Consider the following 18,856-nt stretch of genomic DNA (forward strand, 5'->3'; position numbering starts at 1 on the left):
TCATGATGCAATACATATTGCTCAATGCATCGAGGCGAATATTGCTTCTAAGAACAAACACACATGTTCTAATCTCGATTCTCAAATCAAATCCCCAGTCGAACTCAGTGTTCCAATGGACATCGATGTCCATAATTTCCAACAAAATTACCTCCACGAGATAGCCAAGGAAGATCTCGACATTTCAATTGTGATATCTATGGCCATGTCACTAACCATTGCAGAAAACCTCCTCATCGAAAGCCTAACTCCATACAAAATGTGCAAATTTTAGTCACAGAAACCTCATCCCACCAAGCCCGACCACAAGTTTGTAACCACAATGATCACACAAGTTTTAGGTACACCGACCTTAGCACTCCTCAATTCTGGAATCTCTTTCTCCTCCATTAGTTCCAAATTCGTAAAGACAAACAATTTCAAATTCGTAAAGACAAACAATTTCAAAACATAATCAACTCCTCGAATTGAAGTTTACTTTGGTGATCATTTACAAGAAAAGAAGACTCACATAGTCACAGTCATACCCTTCGTCCTCAATGAGACTACACACACACACACATTATTTTTATATCTTACCTAGGCAACTCTTTCCCTCACAATAGGTTGTGATTGGCTCGATATTCACAAAGCGTAGATAGATTTTGAAACACAAAGTATTCACTTGAAAGATTATTTAGCCATTCCGTGGTCCAAATTTCTTTAAATATTCGACAGTCGCAAATGGTGTCCCCAACACACGAGAGCATTCCTGCACTCACCCAATCCAAGCAGATAAAAGCACTTTTGGAAGCATTTTCGAATGTCATTGCAGATCCAAGCACACCTTCATGCACAATAGCTTCGATTTTCCATTCAATTTGCATAGGAAACAACCGTCGCATCTAGATGACATTGAGATTTGTTCTCCAAAAGAAAATGAATCTATTAATAAAGCTATCACTGAGATGTTATAGAAATACATGATTCGACCGTTGAAGAGTTCTTGGGCATCTGAACTGCATCTCGTAAGAAACCCTCTCCTGACCTTCGATTTTGCATTGACTTTCAAGCCCCCAACTCGAACACTCAACAAAATGTATATCCTCTTCCCCACGTAGAAGATCTTCTAGATCAGCTAAAAAATTCAACATATTTTATGTCTTTGGACTTGGTAACCGGATATTGGCAGATTTGTTTGAATCCAAGGATCGCACAAGTTCGCATTTCGAACACCTCGTGGTCGTTATGTATTTATCATCACGCCTTTTGGCCTCTCTGACGTCAAAAGTACTTTTCAGAGGATGGTGAGTCTGATTTTCGAGACCTGATTGAGCAAAAGGTGTTAGTAGTGTATATACATGACATTCTCATACATACAGCTACTTGGGAAGAACACATGCAAGTTCTCAAGAAGGTCACGCAGAAACTCGACAAATACAATCTGAAGCTCCAATTAAAGAAATGCAAATGGGAAACCCTCAAATTGAAGTTTCTCAGGCTGGAATTGATATCAACCTAAGCAAAGTTGACGTAATCATCAACTACCCCTAGCCCAATTCGCTCAAGCAACTGCAACGCTTCCTGGGAATGATTCAGTTCTCCACTAAATTCATTCCAAAATTTGCTCATGTTACAGCCCCTTTCTGCATCTTGCTCCAAAATGATTCTCCATTTCATTGGGACGACAATTGCAAACAGCCATATGCAGAACTGAAATGGTTGGTGGCAGCTGTTGTCACTTTTCGACACCCTGATTTCTCACGACCATTTTTACTTCGAACAGATGCCTCTGGGCATGGGCTAGGTGCAGTACTCCTTCAGCGAGACATCAATTCATACGATTGGTTCCCCTTGTGTTGTGTCAGCCAAAGTCTTTCCAAGGCTGAAAAGAATGACTCTACAACAGAAAGAGAGATGTTAGCCATAGTTTGGTCATTCACGAAATTACACCCTTACCTACAGGGAAGTTCTGTCACAGTAGAAACCGATCACAAGCCCATGATTCCTTTCCTCAAAAAGTGTCACACAAACCCTAGGTTACTTAGGTGGGTTTTAGCATTATAGGAGTACACTTTCTCTCTCCGTTATTATCTAGTAATAAATAACGTGATTGTCGATGCATTATCTTGTGACCCCCAAATTCAAAACGCACAAACCAAAAATCACACAGTCCGACACCGTCAATCTAACAATCCTTCCCTCTAACTAGAACTAAGACCCTCATCTTCGCGCCATTATTTTGTCTGTCAAACAACTGACCATCAACCCAAGAAAAACCTCGTCTGGGTATCCCTAATTCCTTAGCTGACCATTACATTGACCATCACATTGATTACTCTATCATGCAAGAAAAACCTCGTCTATGTATCCCTAAGTCCTTAGCTGACCATTACATTGATTACTATCATGCACACCCATTGTTTGGTCACCTAGGTTTACATCGAGTCATGGCTGCTCTTCGTCAGAGTTTCTATTGGCCCAACATGAGAAGCACAATCTCCAGACGTCTGCAATAGTGTGTCTGATGTCAGCAATGCAAAGATCCAATACACAAGCCTCCCAGAAAGTTGGAAAGCATAGCTGTTTCAAGATCTTTTCAGCTAGTGGCGTGGGACCTTATCGGTCCATTTCCAGAACCTAAGCAAGAAAACATATACACCATTATTTTCACGAGTACCTCACTCAGTGGTGTGAAGCGAAGGCTTTACCTGATCCATCCGCCAATTCAATCTAGCTTTTTTTCCTCAATGACATAATTCCATGCCACGGTTGCCCAGACACCCTTCTCTTTGATCAAGGAGCCAATCTCAAATCCAAAGTAATGCAGATTTTGACAAAAGCACTGGGAATTCAAGTCACTTTCGCAAGCCCCTATCATCCACAAACAAATGGGTCCTGACAGAGTGTCTAAGAAAAATGATCAAGAGGATGCTTTCCATGTACGTGGACCGCTCCACCAGAATTGGGATGAGATTTTGTCGTATGTTTTGCATGCATACTAGACAACCGTGCAGAGTTGTACATGGATTAGCCCCTTTCGAGCTTTGTATGGTCGTTGCCCTACCTTTCCGTCAGAGCTCCCCCTAATTTCATTGCCATCATGAAACAAAGATGCGATTGATTGTGCAACCAATCATCCTATTAGCAATCCTTTGGAACCTACAGATAGCTCAAATGCACTAGGCAAAGAATTACAATGAAGGCCAGACGAAACAGAAATACCAGGTAGGAGATTTAGTATATGTGTATTATCCAGTGCGACAGAAGAACTTAGCGAAGTCTTTCCTCCAACGGTGGCCAGGCCCATACAATGTTTTACGAAATTTGTGAACCAACATGTACGAAGTCCACCATCGCTCACGTCGTCAGAATGAAGCATTTCATCCCTGACCCCGATCTTTTGGGGGGGGCAGGTGTGAAGGTCGTTGTAAGCAAGGGCTTATGTGTAACGCCAATTGCATGGCGTCGAGTCCATAAGTCCATGTGCGAAAGGACTAATTGGGAAGTTACATGCAGAACGACTGAGAAGTCGAGTTGTCCCAAGCAATAGTCATAGGTGTTCCTTCCATTCCTTGCACTAACTGAGCACCCCACAATATCCTCTCGCGCATATGTTTTCCAAAAATTTGAAAATACGTGGATATTTTCACAACTTCCTCTCTCTACCACCAATCTTATGGAGGGGAAATTTTATGTCATTTATCGTGGTGTCGTCGTTAGAGACGTGGCTACGTATTGGACGCTCTGTCAGCTGTGATCAGCTCAGCCAGTTTGCAATCGAGTGGAGCATTCGACGTGTCCCAACAGATGTTGCTTGACACGTTTCGCGTCTAATTGAATAGCGACCGTGTGAGCCAGAAGCTCACGCAGTGGAACGTGATCAGTAGATAGCATGTTGTGATTGATTTCACTGGACATTCCGGAAACTTCAAAGTATAGAATACTGACGAGGGAGCGGAATTCTGGGTTGGATACAAGGTCTTACAGGGTGTTATGGCTCCTTTAACAACTGCCAAACATCCTGTTCTCTCACGTTCACACAACGTAAACATGCATGGCTTTTGCCCCCGCATTAATGTCTTAAAAGTTGGTGGGCTGCGAACTCATCCACGAACAAAGCGTTACTGCGTTGACACGGTATTGAAACAGGCTCAAATCGTGTGCCAGACCCATCCCAATGCGTCCCCACAAAATCAGGTGGTTGCTGTAACCGAAGGGTTGCAGCTGACATCGACTCCAAATGTATCATCTGTTGGAGTAGAAACCAGGTTACGATTTCCAATTATTATCTTATTTGTAAAAACGTTTTGATCTTGTAATTGTCATTGCATGACTTCTGAAATGTTCAAACAGGATTATGCACTGTCGGAAGACCAGTTTTGATTAAATGTGACGAGTTATTGAAGAGAGAGAGAGAGAGAGAGAGAGAGTTTATTAAAGTCTTCGGAGGAAGACCGATGTGTATATGAGACTGTGAGAATCCTAATACAAACTGTGAGGGTGGAGCTACTAAACGAGCATCAACATAGTCATGTCAGAGTGATCGACTACACAGCAATATCATCATCATCATCATCAGGTTCCCAAGTGGTGTAGACAGCGGAAGCATGAAGTCTGCGATAGAGTGCTATTGGCTGATCGCGGGTGTGGTCTTCTGTCGGCTCCTTGTCATTCTCTGCGCCTAACAAGGGCTACAGTGACCTCTGTCAGTCGAGTCTGGACTCTAAACAGAGAGGGGATATCCCAAGTGTAATCTGTGCGTCAACCCTCTGTCTGAGCTATCGTGTCACTGGTTGTGTCATGAGGGCCTCGTAGTATGAGGGTCCATATGCTATGACTGGAAGAACTCCATGATCGATCTCTGAGAAGGGTCTACCAAGGAGGAGGTCTGTTCCTGTCTCCGTGATCGAAGTAGACATTCGCGGTGCCTGACTGCCTCATGGATGAAAGCCGCCAAGCATCTCTGGTCTGGATAGGAGAGAAATCGGGATAACACCCCAGAATTGTCTTTGAAGAGGCAGTAGAAGCGTCCTTGGATCTCATAGTAAACTGGGCACCTGATAATGAAATGCTCCTTCGACTCGACCTCCTGTATGTCACATAATGTGCATATGTGCCTCTCTCAAGGTAGACCCTCCATCCTGCAACTCTCGATACGCAGTCTATGTGAAGAGATCCGAAACTGCCCAATAGAGATCCTCAGTTAGTGGGGTAAGTGAATCTGTGTATATCCCGGTGGGTCAATGAAACCCTCCTCTGTGATATGTAAACATTGATCCCTGTAGAAGCTGAGCTTTATTGGAAGCTCGCTCGGTCCTAACCAGGTTTGAAATGTGTGTATCTCTGGTCACCTACTGTTGCTGATAGTGCCATACAAGAGGACAATGCTAGCCACGGTAATCTGATGCGCCTAGAAGTGCAATCCCCATACCCCCTGCCCCGGTAAAGGTAGGTGACAACTGAAAATATTGCACATCCAGCTGTAGTGGGGATGACCCAAACTCAACCTCAATAATCTGGTGAGGGATGGATGGCTTACCGCGGATTATCCGCGATAGCATGAGAACCTATAGCCGCTCCACACGAGCCCACTCTATATCTGACAGATTTGGCCCCCAACAAGGGCTGCCGCACATCCCCATTGGACGGACCAAGGAGTCAAACAGCAATCGCTTGATCCGCGGATCCTGAAAGTGTGAGCGGAAGCATTGCCTCTCTAATCTGGCCAATGAAGCTTATCCCCTGCTTAGGCGGGCCTGCATCGCGGGTCTCATAGTGAAGATAGGTCCAGAGAAGATAACCCCAAGGTATGTATATGACGAAACAATCTCAAGAGGCGTCCCGTCACACGTGAACTGCTCCCAGTACATAACGGCTCGAGATGTATTGAAGATCATGACCTTGGTTCAACCAAGATTGACCTTCAAATCATGGGACTCACAAAAGGACTGTAGTGCATCAAGGTGTCTTTGGATACCCTCTGCTAATGAAGACAAAAGTGCCATGTCATCTGCATATAGCCATATCCAAATCAACGTGCCAACTAGAGAGAACCCATCTCCTCCCAGTGTCAGCATAATTGTCTCAAGCTTGTCAATGTATAGGTCAAACAGAGAGAGGAAGGGGCCTAGATCAAATGGTCCTTGGTCTCGACCTTGTGGGAGTCAAATATGAAGCATATCTTTTGGTTGAGGTACCATCCATTGTCTTGTGTCTACCTCAATTTGTGCCATGAAGCTCCAAGTTTATCCAAGGCAATCCTCTTTACAAAGGAAAATGGTCTCAATAGGACTTACGCTTTGTAGGATGTGTAGAAGGGTGCTCAATTCAAGATTGGTAGGTATGTAGCTGCAAGAGATATGTTTAGTTATTGTAGACAAAATGGCCTCTTGGAGAGACTAGACCAGTTTTACCTAAGGACTTGGCCATGGAGAGGGCAGGTCTATGGGGATTTTAGCAGAGACAACGATGTCCAAGCAACCCCCCATACTTCTTTGCCTAGAGGAGCGACCAAGGAGATTGCCATAGCAAGATGTTAGGATTGCAGGCTCCCTCTACCAAGAGGAGGTTAGGAGCCCTTCACTTAGATTTTGACCTTGGAGGACAATGGATAGTTGATGCTATCCAAAGGAGTATTACAGCCTACCAGGAACATGCGGTCAATCAATTCCTCAAGGAGCCCCCAAATGAGGAGTGCATCAAGGGGTGGACCATAGTATGATCGGATGGGTCATGGGGCTACCATATGGGCTGCCATGTGAGCGGCAGATAGAGAGAGGAAGTACCTGGCAGAGGAGATCCACCATGGAGGGCAGATCTGGCAGAGAAGGTACCAGTGGCTGTCCATGCTTGGAGAGGACAGGACTGCACACGAAACCAGCAAGAGATGGCTGTGTGGACAATGATGATGTCAGCATGTGTACAGATCAGTACGGAGGTGACACATGGCTGTACAGGCCTGAAACCAGGGCTGAACAGAGGCGGAATCTGCAGGAAGGAAAGGCGCAGCAGTTCATGTTGTTTTGGAAGGCCTATGGGCAGGTTTGGGGCAGATAAACAAGGCTGGAACTGCCTGGGCCTGGATGCCACGTGGCCAGCTAGGCCAGCAAGATCCAAGAAAAGAAGGTCTAGTGGGACATTTATAGGCCTCCCCATCCAGTCAGCTGGTAGGGAGAAATCCAGTCGGCTAGTAGGGGGATGGCTGGTCGGTTTTATGGCAGGGGGTTCAGCCCCTATAAAAGGGGCCATTTGAGGCCTTATTGGTATCACTTGGAGCAGCCCTCATACAGGAAATAGGAGCAGCAGAAGGACCTACCTTGGCCTATATCCAGGAAATGAAGGAGACTTAGAAGAAGCTGCAGCCTAAGCTAGAGCTGCTGCCCACGTAGGCTGGCTACCTTGACAGCAAGCTGGAAGGGCTCACTGGACAGAGAGTCTACATAAACTCAGAGGAGCATGCGGGCTCAGAGATCTATAGGTGCTAGGCAGATAGTAGAGGGCCTTTTGGTAAGATTGGAGGACCACGGTTTTGTGGGACTCCGTATCTCCTTTTGTATTGTGTCTAGTTTGTGGACGGATGGAAATATATTAGTGTTGCTTCTATATTTGTCTTGGTTCACAGTCTATTTACTGGCTTGCACACACATCATTGATTGTGAAGTACACACAAGTTAAGAAGTTTGATTCCGTAGTGAAATGCTTCCACGTGTAATTTTTGGGCTCATCTATGAGTCTTCCACTCCTGCGGGGGGATTTCCATTTTCTAACAGTGAGAAGGGGCTGTGTGACTGTGAGTGGGCTTTCTTACCCAATTGCTCCTTCATCATCATCAGGACCCTTGTGACGAGCGGCCTATACTTTAATGCTCTTGTGGTTATCGAGTTGGTGCAGCAGGGCCTGAATCTGCTCTAGTGTGGCCACTTTGCCATGGAGGGCTGCATTATTTGCTCGGAGTTGTTGAAGCTTGGCAGTTGGAGCGGCAAGGGACTTGAGCCGTTCTTCTTGCTAGACCATCAATTGTTGCTGCAAGTCCACAGTGAGCTGTGTGGTTCTCAGTAGTCCCAGTGCTTTGTGCTGTGCTTGTAGCTTAGTGTGTGCTTTCTTCAAGCTGTTCAGCTTGTCTTGCATTTGCCTCATAATAATCCACCTCTTCATCATAAAATCCATCAATTTCTCTGGTAACCCAGTGGCACTGACGCCTTTCAAAAATAAAGGCTTGTGGAGACACCAGATGCATGATTAGGTGTGTTGTTCGAATGGCTTCCAATTTCTTATCCCATAGTTCTCGCCAGTTACCTGTTATGAAATCCCGGGGCTTCACATCATCAAAATAGTATAGTGTCAATGCCCTCACCTGGTAACACTCCTCTAGGATGCCATAATGAGCAAATCTTCTGGGGTGGACCCGCGTACCAGATAGGCAAGTCTTTGGACTTCTCTGTGGTGTCATTTGGTAGGGCATTGCACATTTGTATGGCAGGATGTGGAGATCAAGTCCTTAGATTGTCTATGAGGGAGCAAACACGGATGGGGCCATTCTCATTTCTAGTGGTGTCCCTCAGCTTACCACTTTAGATGCAATGCATGTTTCTTTGCACAGGCCTCAGTCTTCAAGTATAATCTGGCTTGGGAGATCATTGTCAGTCTTATGGTATTACAAGCTTGGAGATCTAGGTGCATAGAGGCCTTAGATGGGACGAAGACTCATGCCTCTCATTGACTCTTAGTGATCTGTCAGGGTATTGTACACACCCTAGTGACCAAGTGGGGCAAAATTTAGGGCTCCTCATGTGTTGTGTCAAAGAAGAGGGTTCCTTGCTGTGGCCAATTCCCATGCTGCTTAAAGAGAGAGAGATAAACTGCAATCAACATTGTCACTCCAAGAACCCACTCAATTTGTGTGGGTGATGTATGAGCAAACACTTCAGATTGAGAGAGATAATGCTCAGATATACATCCAAAAGAATTTGTAATGAAATGGAAAACCAAGTACAAAAACTTCCTGCATATTATCAACACCTACAGCACAATGTCATTGTGGCAAGGCACCAAAACCAGCACCGCATGCTTTCCTTGTGAGGTAGACTCCTCATCTCTACCATTGCCTTCCTATAGGCTTCAATAGCTGCACAGGTTCTACCGTGGGGCAGATCTACCCCGCAAGGGAATCATGTTCTAAGGTTCTTGCATGCTTACTTATCCTGTCTTCTTTCCCTCCTTTTTGGGAGAAGGCGTGGATAAATGATATAGCCAGATTGTGGTCAATCACTTCACGACTTGGAATGAACTCGAGGAAGCTTTCTTGAGGACATTTGGAGGCAAAAACTTCTACAACCTCATTGTACAAGAACTCAACTCTCTTAAGATGGGTCTGATTGAGATAGTGGAAAAACTGGTCACGAGCCAAAGTTATTATTGCTCGTGTTAGAAATAGGGTGTGAGTGAGAGAAAGAGATAGGCTAGGGAGTCAAGAAGTGGTACACAAATGTAGAAACCATGAAGGCTTTCATTCATTCATCATCACTAAATGAGACAAGTGAAGTACAAGCCTTATAGGCTACACACTCACACACTTGCACCAAGTGCATATGGGGATAAGTCCCAGAGTGACACGTGGCACTCACACATGAACTAGTCCTAGATCTCTAGTACAACACATCACACATCACATCAACACACTCTTTGGCTATGATATCTCCAACACCCCCCTTCAAAGCAAAGAGTGTGAGATCCAACACGCACGGAATAGACCGGTCCCCTCTCCACCGCAATACTACAAAGAGCAAGTCCAACTGTCCAACACCGCCTGTGTGATAGTGACTTCTCAGTCAGCTTGCAACTGGCAAGGGAAAACCATCACTCGTCACCCCCCCTTACTCTAAACTAGGCATCAATACCATCATACCAAAGTAAAAGACAATACATTCATTTTTTGGGGACAACCCAGGGTAGAGTACTTTTATTGACTCAACATAAACACACATAGCATATAGGGCCTAGAAATCCTAAGAATCTGAGTCGTTATGCTCCTCAAATGAGAGGCCGTGAACCTCTGCTGTAGTTGCTTTTACCTCCTCAAGGGGCCCTTCAGGTTTAGCTTGCTCTTCAGCGAGATTGGCATGGTGTTTCTCTTGTTCCTGTTCCTCCTTCTTGAAGCAATGAGCTTCCATATGTCCTTTCCTCTTGCAAAACCGGCAAATAATATTCTTGTTGGTCTTCCATTTGCTTGTGGAAGCCAATGCATGATCACTAGGAGAGGCAAGAGGGGCTTCCTTATTATGATGGTCCTTCTCAATGAGTAGTGCCACCATATCATGAAACATGATAGTGACAAGGCGAAATACTTCAAGAATTTGCTTAAAGTAGAATATTCCATGCATACTACAACCATCTTATCTTGATCATTAGGTGGGCTTTCAAAGTTGAAAGTTGTTGAACAAGAGATTGAAACCTTGCTAGATGATCACTCAACTCATCACTCTCTTCCATTTTCAAATCATAAAACTTGAGCTTCAAAAAGACTTTAGAGTTGGTGATTTTATTACCAAACAATGCCTCAAGGCGATCCCAAATCTCCTTAGCTGTTGACTTGAAGTCCACATGATGGATAAGAGAGTTGGCCAAGCAAAGACCAATGAGGGCAATGGCCTTTGCATTCTGCTGCTTCCAAAGCTCTTGGTGTTGTTGATCAAGCAATTCAACGTTGTCGTCCTCCTCAACATCCCAAATGCCTTCACGCATAAGGAGCAGCTGCATCTTGGTTTGCCATGTGGGAAAACCTTCCCCCTTGAACTTCTCCACGAGCAAAGAACTAAAAGACAATGAAGTCATGCTAACAAAGACCTTGATGAAGGCAGACAGCAAGTTGAGATGAAGGACCATCAAAGGAATGGGCTGGTCTTGGGCAGATATAGGTGTCTAGTGGTGCTCCAAATGCCCTAAAATGCAGAACTGAGTGAATTCAAGTCAAATAACTAGAAGTAGATACCCTGAGATGCAAGAATGGAGCCAAGGGAAGAGCACTCCATGCTCCACGTGTCATCTTTGCATGTGGTCACTCTGAGGGAATTGCTATAGCATATGTATATAGCACATGGTCCATGCTCCACGTGTCGTCTTTGCATGTGCTATAGGACATTTATATATGCTCATCATTTGCTCTATTGAATGTTTATTAAGCATCTTTCTATTGAATGTTTATTAAGAATCGTTAGTCAATTACCGTCTTAAATCAAGGGACAATTTCATAACTAAGCCTTTATCTTTGGTATTAACTCTCAAGCACTTTCTTGAAGAGAAAAGTTAAAACTAAGTGGAAGTAAGGACAAAAATATACTTTGCCAAAACCAGAGCTCAAGTAATCGACCTGCTATGTTACCAATGAGGAGAGAGAATACATGCAAACAAAGAGATGCATAGGGCTTGATGACTGCTCAAGGTGCTGTAATCCTCAAGAAGGTAGCTAGATGGGCACCAAAGGCAATGATATATCTCGAAATGTGTGAAGTGCTTCAGCACACCAGCTCCAAGGTATCCCGAGATGCTGTAGTAGAGGTGTAGATGTACCAAAATGCACCAGCAGGTCACCAGTCCAGGAATCGCGCAGCTATTCTAGATGAGCTGGAGGCTAGGAACAGCCCTGAAAATGGCTCTGTTGAAGGTGGTTCTGCAGCAGCAACCCTAGAATGTCTCGAGAATGCAATAACTGCTCCAAAATAGGTCGAAAAAATCTCCAAAAGTCACGAAAATCTGCAATCAATCCCCATGGGTGGTTGGCTCTGTTGCAGCGGCTTGGAAACCCTAAAAACGGCAATGGAAAGGCTCCAAATCAGCTTGTGTGCAGGCGCATGTGGCTGCAGGGTACCGACCAGCAAGAAATGGAGGCGGTTGGCTGCATAGATTTAGATGCTTGTTTGGGAGAGACTAAAATGAAATCATTTAGACTTCACAAGCAGTTGTACCTTGAATGAAGAGATTTTGGACTACTTTTTGATTGGCCTTCTCTTGTAGTGCTAGCCTTCGTCATGGCTGAGTCTGCCCTTCACCTCCGGAGTGCCGACAGAAACTCAGTATGAAGACTTTGTATAAATGGATGCTCAAGTATGTGTGGGTGTGTGGATTTGTATTTGTGACAGCATATTTTTATACTATGGTCTACACCCACTGTTGGGCGCTAATGACGTCAGTGGGGATGTCATAGTAGCTAGTCCCTGCTATGCTGGAGTTTATGGTTTTCAATCTTATGAGTGACTATCATGAGATTGAAAGTGCACTATGTTGTGTTTTTAGTAGAGGATGAGTTTGGGAATGTTCCTGGATTCATCTAGGTATAAGTGAACACAAAAGGGCTGCTAGGAGAGGCAGAAAAGAGTGCAGCAATGAAGGTGGTTGTGTAGAAACCCTAATCGGGTAGGAGCAGCTGAAAGGAGGCAGAAATGAGCAGAGGGAAAGCTTCAACTGAGATGAAAATGGGGCGGCTGCATAGGCTTTAGGGTTAGGGAAGAGATGATGTGGCAGGACAAACTTAGAGTTAGGGTTAGGGTAGAGATGACGTGGCAGGATAGCTATGGCAGATTGACCTGCTCTAATACCATGTTAGAAACATGGTGTGAGTGAGACAGAGAGATAGGCTAGGGAGTGAGGAAGTGGTATACAAATGTAGAAACCATGAAGGCTTTCATTCATACATCATCACTAAATGAGACAAGTGAAGTACAAGCCTTATAGGCTACACACTCACACACTTTCACCAAGTGCATATGGAATAAGCCCCATAATGACACGTGGCACTGACAAATGACTCACACATGAACTAGTACTAGATCTCTAGTACAGCATATGTAACCGGCCTTCAATTTCCTAAAGGGTAGTAGACCATAACTATCATTGCATATTCATTATTCACAGCCACATTGCATCATTTCCAACCACTTAACTTTAAACGATACCACTTAGAAACAATTTGAGAAATAACCGGATGGAGGCTAGAGTGCCCCTGCTCAATGAAACCAAGTACAAGACACCACACTAGCCCCAAACACTTGGCACTCCTTCCAGTATTTATTTATTTCTTTAGGAATGAAATGTGTACATACAACAAGGGCTCACTTGTGCTCTGCCCCACAGGCAATTCCACTAACCAAGCCAAACCTTGGCTATAACTTGCATTCTATCCTAGTGCACACACTAGTGCCCAAGTGCCAAGGCAAAGCTAAGGCATTCACCATTGTCCATGACCAACTATAAAGGTGTCCAAGCATTCCAAGCATCCAACTTGCTCAACAGGTTTGACAAAATTCACAACCCACTGACCAGACTCTTAGGGTGACCAAGCATCAACACAGATCTCAAACTGAAAAAGTGACCTCAATACAAGAAGAAAATCCACACATTGCTCCTCTGACACCCATTAGCTTCAAATGACTTCAATCCAGCTCTCCATGGTTCCAGATTACCTCTAAGGAGCTCCAACCCAATTCAGAACACCTCTAGGGGCAGCAAATCCAGCAATCAAGAGGAAGCAGGAGGAATTAGCAGCTTGGAGAGGGAAGAGAAGAGACAGAAAGGAAACTGGAGCTGAGAAATGTGAGAAGAGCAAGGCTCACTGGTGAAGAGGCCAGGGCAAGAGAGAAAGAGCTAGTTTGCCATGGCAAGGTCCACCTGCAACCCACAGCCTGCCCTTGAAATGCGTGAACAAGCCTTTGAAGAATGTGCCCAAGCTGGCTGCTGCTGTCCGTACAGCAGCCTTTAGTGTCCGTGCAGCAGCAGCAGAAATTCAGCAATAAAAAACACCTCCAGATGCGGGCAGCAGCCTCGAGGTAAGTGCAGTTGTCTCGGGAGGTGTGCAAACAGAAAACCAGCGTCAAACCAGGCCCGTACAACAGTCTTTAGGACCCCGTACAGCGTGGAACATATCCTTACAGCAGCCTTGAATGGCCGTACAACAGGGAGCAGATCTGTACAGCAGCTTTAATGGCCCGTTCAGTCCGTACGGAGGGCCTTGAATGTAGCGCTTGCAGTCTGTACAGCTGTACGGACTGCCTCGAAATGCATGGAGACCCAAGAAATGCGTGGAACGGGGAGCTTTGGAAAATGTGCCAAGCCAAATACCACCTTTGACCTTCAAGAAAAACGCAAGAGGGCATCCCGTAACGTTGAGGAGAGGAGAAAGGAAAGGGGAGGTGGTAGGTAGTGCATGAGGGGCTGCTACGTGGCACCCTCATTAATGATCTAACCCCACAAAACCAAGGGAACATTGGTTTGCCCCCACAATAAAGTTCTAACCCTTCTAACCAATGAAACATTGGTTTCCTAGGGCCCAACTTTATGACCCCTCTAAAACCTTGCTTTGCCCCTAGCAAGTAGGCCTAGTGTGTGCACCTAGGGACTCTGGGAAGTGTCGCTTCCCCTGGGCTAGTCCCCTAAGCCAATGTTAGTCACGGTTCATAACTTAGCCTCCCCGTGACACAACCTCACACATCGCATCAACACACTATTTGGCTATGATGTCTCCAACAGCTCGGCTACCCTTGACCTAGCCACAATTCTCATACAAAGGGTGGGTCATGAGAGCTCCACCTCCAATTAGTTAAAAAATATTTGGAGACTCTTTCTTAGGCATCCGTCAGTAGCTCTAAGAAATGGCAACCCCAACTGAGAACACTAGACTAGGCTCCAAGCAAGAGACTTCTTCTTGGTGGGCACCCTTTATAGTAGCATCTACTTTAGTGATGAGATCTCCTAGCTTAAGAATTAAATTGAGGAGCTACGTCAACAAAGAGTCTGCACAGACAAGGTAACCTAGCTGAAGAAAGATTTGGAAGAAAACAAAGAGAGCCAAGAACGGGGTAACCCGGTGTGTATTTTGCACAACCATCCGACACTAAGCTTCAAGAATGTCTGAACAAGAAGTATTATTCCTTATGCAAATGTCCCAGCCATGACACCACAGAGTGTCTACTTGAAGGGTGTGCAGAAGATGCAACAAGGTCTCGCTCAAGGCATGCTGTTTGAGGAGGAATACATGATAAACATTTCTCGGTCTCACATTTGATAGTGAGGGAAGCCTTTGAAAAGATCCACCTATGGGACTTTTGCCACTTATCTCTAGTGCAAGTGTGTTCCTAAGAAGTCCGTGCTGGAACAAGAGCTTTCAGGGATCCGAGCCTAGAGTGAGACCTCGTATTACCAACTTGCCTAAAAGAGCCCTGCTTTGCATCTTTTAGTCCCCCCAATCCGGGATCTCCTAAGCCTCCCTAGCCACAGTGAGAAAGCTAACTGATTTGGTCCAGTTGGTCCTAGCCCTGAAGGCCAAACAATCTCTCTCTAGGGCTCCTTGGACCCCCTATAGGTTCTCTGTCATGCCCTCCACAAAAGGTGTCATGCAAACTCCAAGTCCAATAGCTCCCCCTCCTAACATATTAGGAGCTACAACCGAGTGAGGCCGCTGCCTAGAATTGCATGTGTCTCCACTGGTCCTACGGTTCTGAACAGAACTTGTCTACATGTCGTGGATGGAGCAGTGGAATATACGGATAGATAGAGAGCAAAGCTGCGAATAGATAGAGAGCAAAGCTGCGAATAGAGAGAGACAAGCGAATTGTGACTAGAGAGAGAATAGAGTGCGCAAGAGAATTCAGAAAAACCTCTGCATGTGACTACAGAGAAAAACTCCGATGAATGATTACAACCCCAAGGCTGAAGTGTGCTCTGTTTGACTAGTAACTGAGGCTGAACTACACCTCTAGGAACACCACCTACAAGCTGGAATTGTGCCTACAATGTGTACAAGACCAAGGCCTAATGGCCTTACATATAGAGGGAAATTGACAATGAAACTGACTGACCAGGTCTGCTGACCTGGCCGACTCACCCGACTAAGTCTGGTCAGGTTAGCCCAATCACGTCTAGTTAGGTTAACCCAACTTGGTCAGGTCAACTGACCCAACCCTAGTTAGGTCTCAAATCGGCCTCTGACTTGGTTATCGGCCCAAAATATGGTCTTTACCAAGCCCTGAACTAACCTATACCAAGCCTACTAACTAAGCCTCTAACCCTAGCTTGTGCCTTGGCTCTCTTTGGGCGGGCACACCCACATAGAAGCCCTCTCCCCTAAATATAGAGACAACCCATGAGATTTCTTGTGGACCACGGGTACAACTGGTCTGTGGTGTCCAAGTCCTTGTGTCTGGAGCTCTTCATCAATCAGAGTCGCTCCAACTTTTGTCCACAAACAAAGGGGTCAAACAGTTTTTCTCTGTTCAAGACAAAGGCAAAGCCTCGGCTGTCTCAAATGGTAATGCTTCTTTTCCTATGCCTTTGTCCTCTCCACCTCAGGGGAAGGGGAAAAAAAATTAGACTGATGGATGGCAAACTCCTCGGAAAGTGATCTCCCCCAGGCGACCTTTGCCTTCTCAGACTTGGAGTGGTGTATCCTCTCATGGGAAAACACCTGCTAAAAACTCTAGTGTTGGCTTGACCTGGGCTGCTGTGACTTCAAATCAGACCTTGTTTCCTGAAGAAGAAGTTGCTGCACTTTTGTCCTCTCCTCAAGATGATGCCTCATCCCAGGGCAGAGGCCCGGACATTGAGGTGGAAATGCAGACGTAGACAGCCCATTAGTTGCTATATATACCTGTCCCATAACTGTAAATATGCTTGATCATCTGAAGTGTGTTACTCTCAATGTACAGGGAATGTGTGATGGTTGCAAATGGAAATAGGTCTGGATGTATATTAGGCAATTGCAGCCTGATATAGTTGCTTTGCAAGAGCATAATCAGCATATGTATGCTTTTCGGCACGGGTTTCACGCGTTCGCCTTGGCTTTGGCAAAGTCAGATAGGCCATTTTGCTGGTAATGATATCTTCTATGCTGGAGAGCACTCCTTTTCTGGTGTAGCTTTTTTGGTAAAGCACGACCTTCAACCTATTGTGGCTCTCAGTGATCACCATGGTAGATGGATTATTGTTCAATGCCTTGTTCAAGGGAAAATTTTTGAATTTGCATCGGTTTATGCCTCCCAATCTTCTCGTGATAGATCCAAGTGCTACTGGCGGCCCTCACTTTTGGCAGCAACCTTCTCTGATATTAGCGACTTTTATCATCTAGTTGCTAGTACCAGGAGACGTGAGATTCTCAGGCAAAAGATTGATGTGCGCCAGCAGTTGGCAGGTTTGCAAAGGGAAGAGCATAAGAGGCCACTTGATGTTTGGATTCAGGAGCGCCTTGGTGCAACAAGGGTTCATCAGCAGATTTTGTTGGATCAGAGTGTAGAGTTTGCCTTTCATGCACGAGAGTCCTTTTGGATACAGATGGGAGGTAGAGTCAATAAGCTGTCCTTCTCTACTCATGGCCCCAGACATAGTAGAGAGAGTCTCTTAGCTTATTGACTCAGACAGAATTTTGCAGTCAGATCCAGACGCTGTCATGCGCTTAGCTACAGATTTTTATGCTTTGATCTGGGCTGCCATGCATACTTATCCATGGCGACAACATCCCTTCATTTGTGGTGACTTTAATAATGCCCCTCAATCGGGTGACAACACCTCAAGCCACACTCATATGTTGGCTTCTGAAACACAGGCATGGTTTGATTTTTTGCTTCAGTTGCGCCTAGTTGATCTCTGGAAGGAATTACAGCCCATGCTTCTGGGCTATACCTTTCAGCATAATGCTCAATCTTCTTATCGGGCACGCTTGGACAGATGGTATCAAGTTGATCCACAGCATTGTGATGCCTTTACTAGTCAAATTTGGGTTGATCATGCTTTCACACATTCGGATCATGCTCCTCTTTGGTTGAGGCTTTCCGTACATGAATTTCCCATTGACAGATTGCCTTGCCGAAGGATTTTGTTGATTAATAATAGTTATCTGGAGCATGCTGACTTTAACGCCTTGGTCTCTAATGCTATTCAGCCTCTCTCTCCTCAGATACACATTGGTTTGGGATTATGCCTGGCAGGCTTTTGCTGCTCGGATGCAAGCAGTCATTTGAGATTATGGCAAATCCTATATGCAAGCCACAAGGGAGACTGTAGCACATGCCAAATTTACTTGTTAGAGTTTGACTGAGCTTGCTCATCTTCGCCCTTTGTCTTCAGAGGAAAGCATGCTCTTATGTCAGGCTCAATTCTCTCTCCAATCCAATGATCGCAAAAAGCTTGCTAAATGGGAAACCCGATCTAGACAATAGGCTTTTTGGATAAAGGCTGCTCTTCCAAGCAATTTTTTAAGAGTTTACACTACAAAAGACAGGCTACCAATATCTGTCTGGATCCGGATGCCTGATGATTCTTGGTCAACATCTCGTTTAGAACTTGCTGATTTATGTGTGCAGCACTTCTCCACTCATTTTGGGCATGTGTATACTCTTTCTCCTCGGGTCATGTCTGCACGTCAGCTTCTTTTGCAGCATATTCATCCAATTTTGTCCGATGCTCAGGCTTTGGAACTTGAACATCCCTTCACTGAAAGGGAATTGTCTGATGCACTGAGATCCTGTGGCAGATGGAAATCTCCAAGATGGGATGGTCTCATTGTTGAATTCTTTCTTGCATTCTTGGATCTTCTTAAATTCACCTTGCTGCAAATGGTAAATACAGCATGGCAAAATCAGCAAATGCCTGTGTCATGGAAAAAGGTTCTTCTCAAGCTGATTTTAAAGAAGCAGCTATGTGATTCACTTGGTGATTGGAGGCCAGTCACACTCATGCCAGTCATTTGCAAGATCATTGCCAAAATGGTGGTTGATTGGATTAAAGGTTATTTACATGATGGGTTGCATCCCGCCCATGCGAGCTTTGGGGTTTGGACCAAAAATGCAGCAGGTTATTTACTGGCTTTACAGAGATAGCAATGCGGCTTGCATTC

The 18,856-nt window shown here is 45.1% G+C and overlaps 1 protein-coding gene and 1 long non-coding RNA gene across 3 annotated transcripts in view; one reads left to right on the forward strand and one right to left on the reverse strand.

Annotated features, from left to right (window-relative positions):
* Positions 1 to 1,017: 1,017 nt before the first annotated feature.
* On the reverse strand, positions 1,018 to 3,031 carry LOC147896941 (uncharacterized). Its single transcript, XR_015541810.1, has 3 exons — positions 2,691 to 3,031; positions 1,498 to 1,879; positions 1,018 to 1,306 (listed from the first exon to the last, which is right to left on the reverse strand). It is a non-coding gene; the product is annotated as an uncharacterized LOC147896941 (long non-coding RNA).
* Positions 3,032 to 3,649: 618 nt separating this feature from the next.
* Positions 3,650 to 18,856, forward strand: part of LOC147896942 (uncharacterized) — a 133,050-nt gene continuing 117,843 nt past the window's right edge. For both annotated transcript variants that reach the window (XM_087381663.1, XM_087381664.1), the window contains exon 1: positions 3,650 to 4,250. In XM_087381663.1, coding sequence (XP_087237789.1) covers positions 3,976 to 4,250 — 275 coding nt within the window. In that variant the 5' untranslated portion in view covers positions 3,650 to 3,975. The remainder of the gene's footprint in view (positions 4,251 to 18,856) is intronic.

Source organism: Dipteris shenzhenensis, chromosome 11 (genome assembly GCF_047967505.1).
Source record: "Dipteris shenzhenensis isolate YYH24624 ecotype China chromosome 11, Dip_SZ_1.0, whole genome shotgun sequence".
NCBI classification, from domain to species: domain Eukaryota; kingdom Viridiplantae; phylum Streptophyta; class Polypodiopsida; order Gleicheniales; family Dipteridaceae; genus Dipteris; species Dipteris shenzhenensis.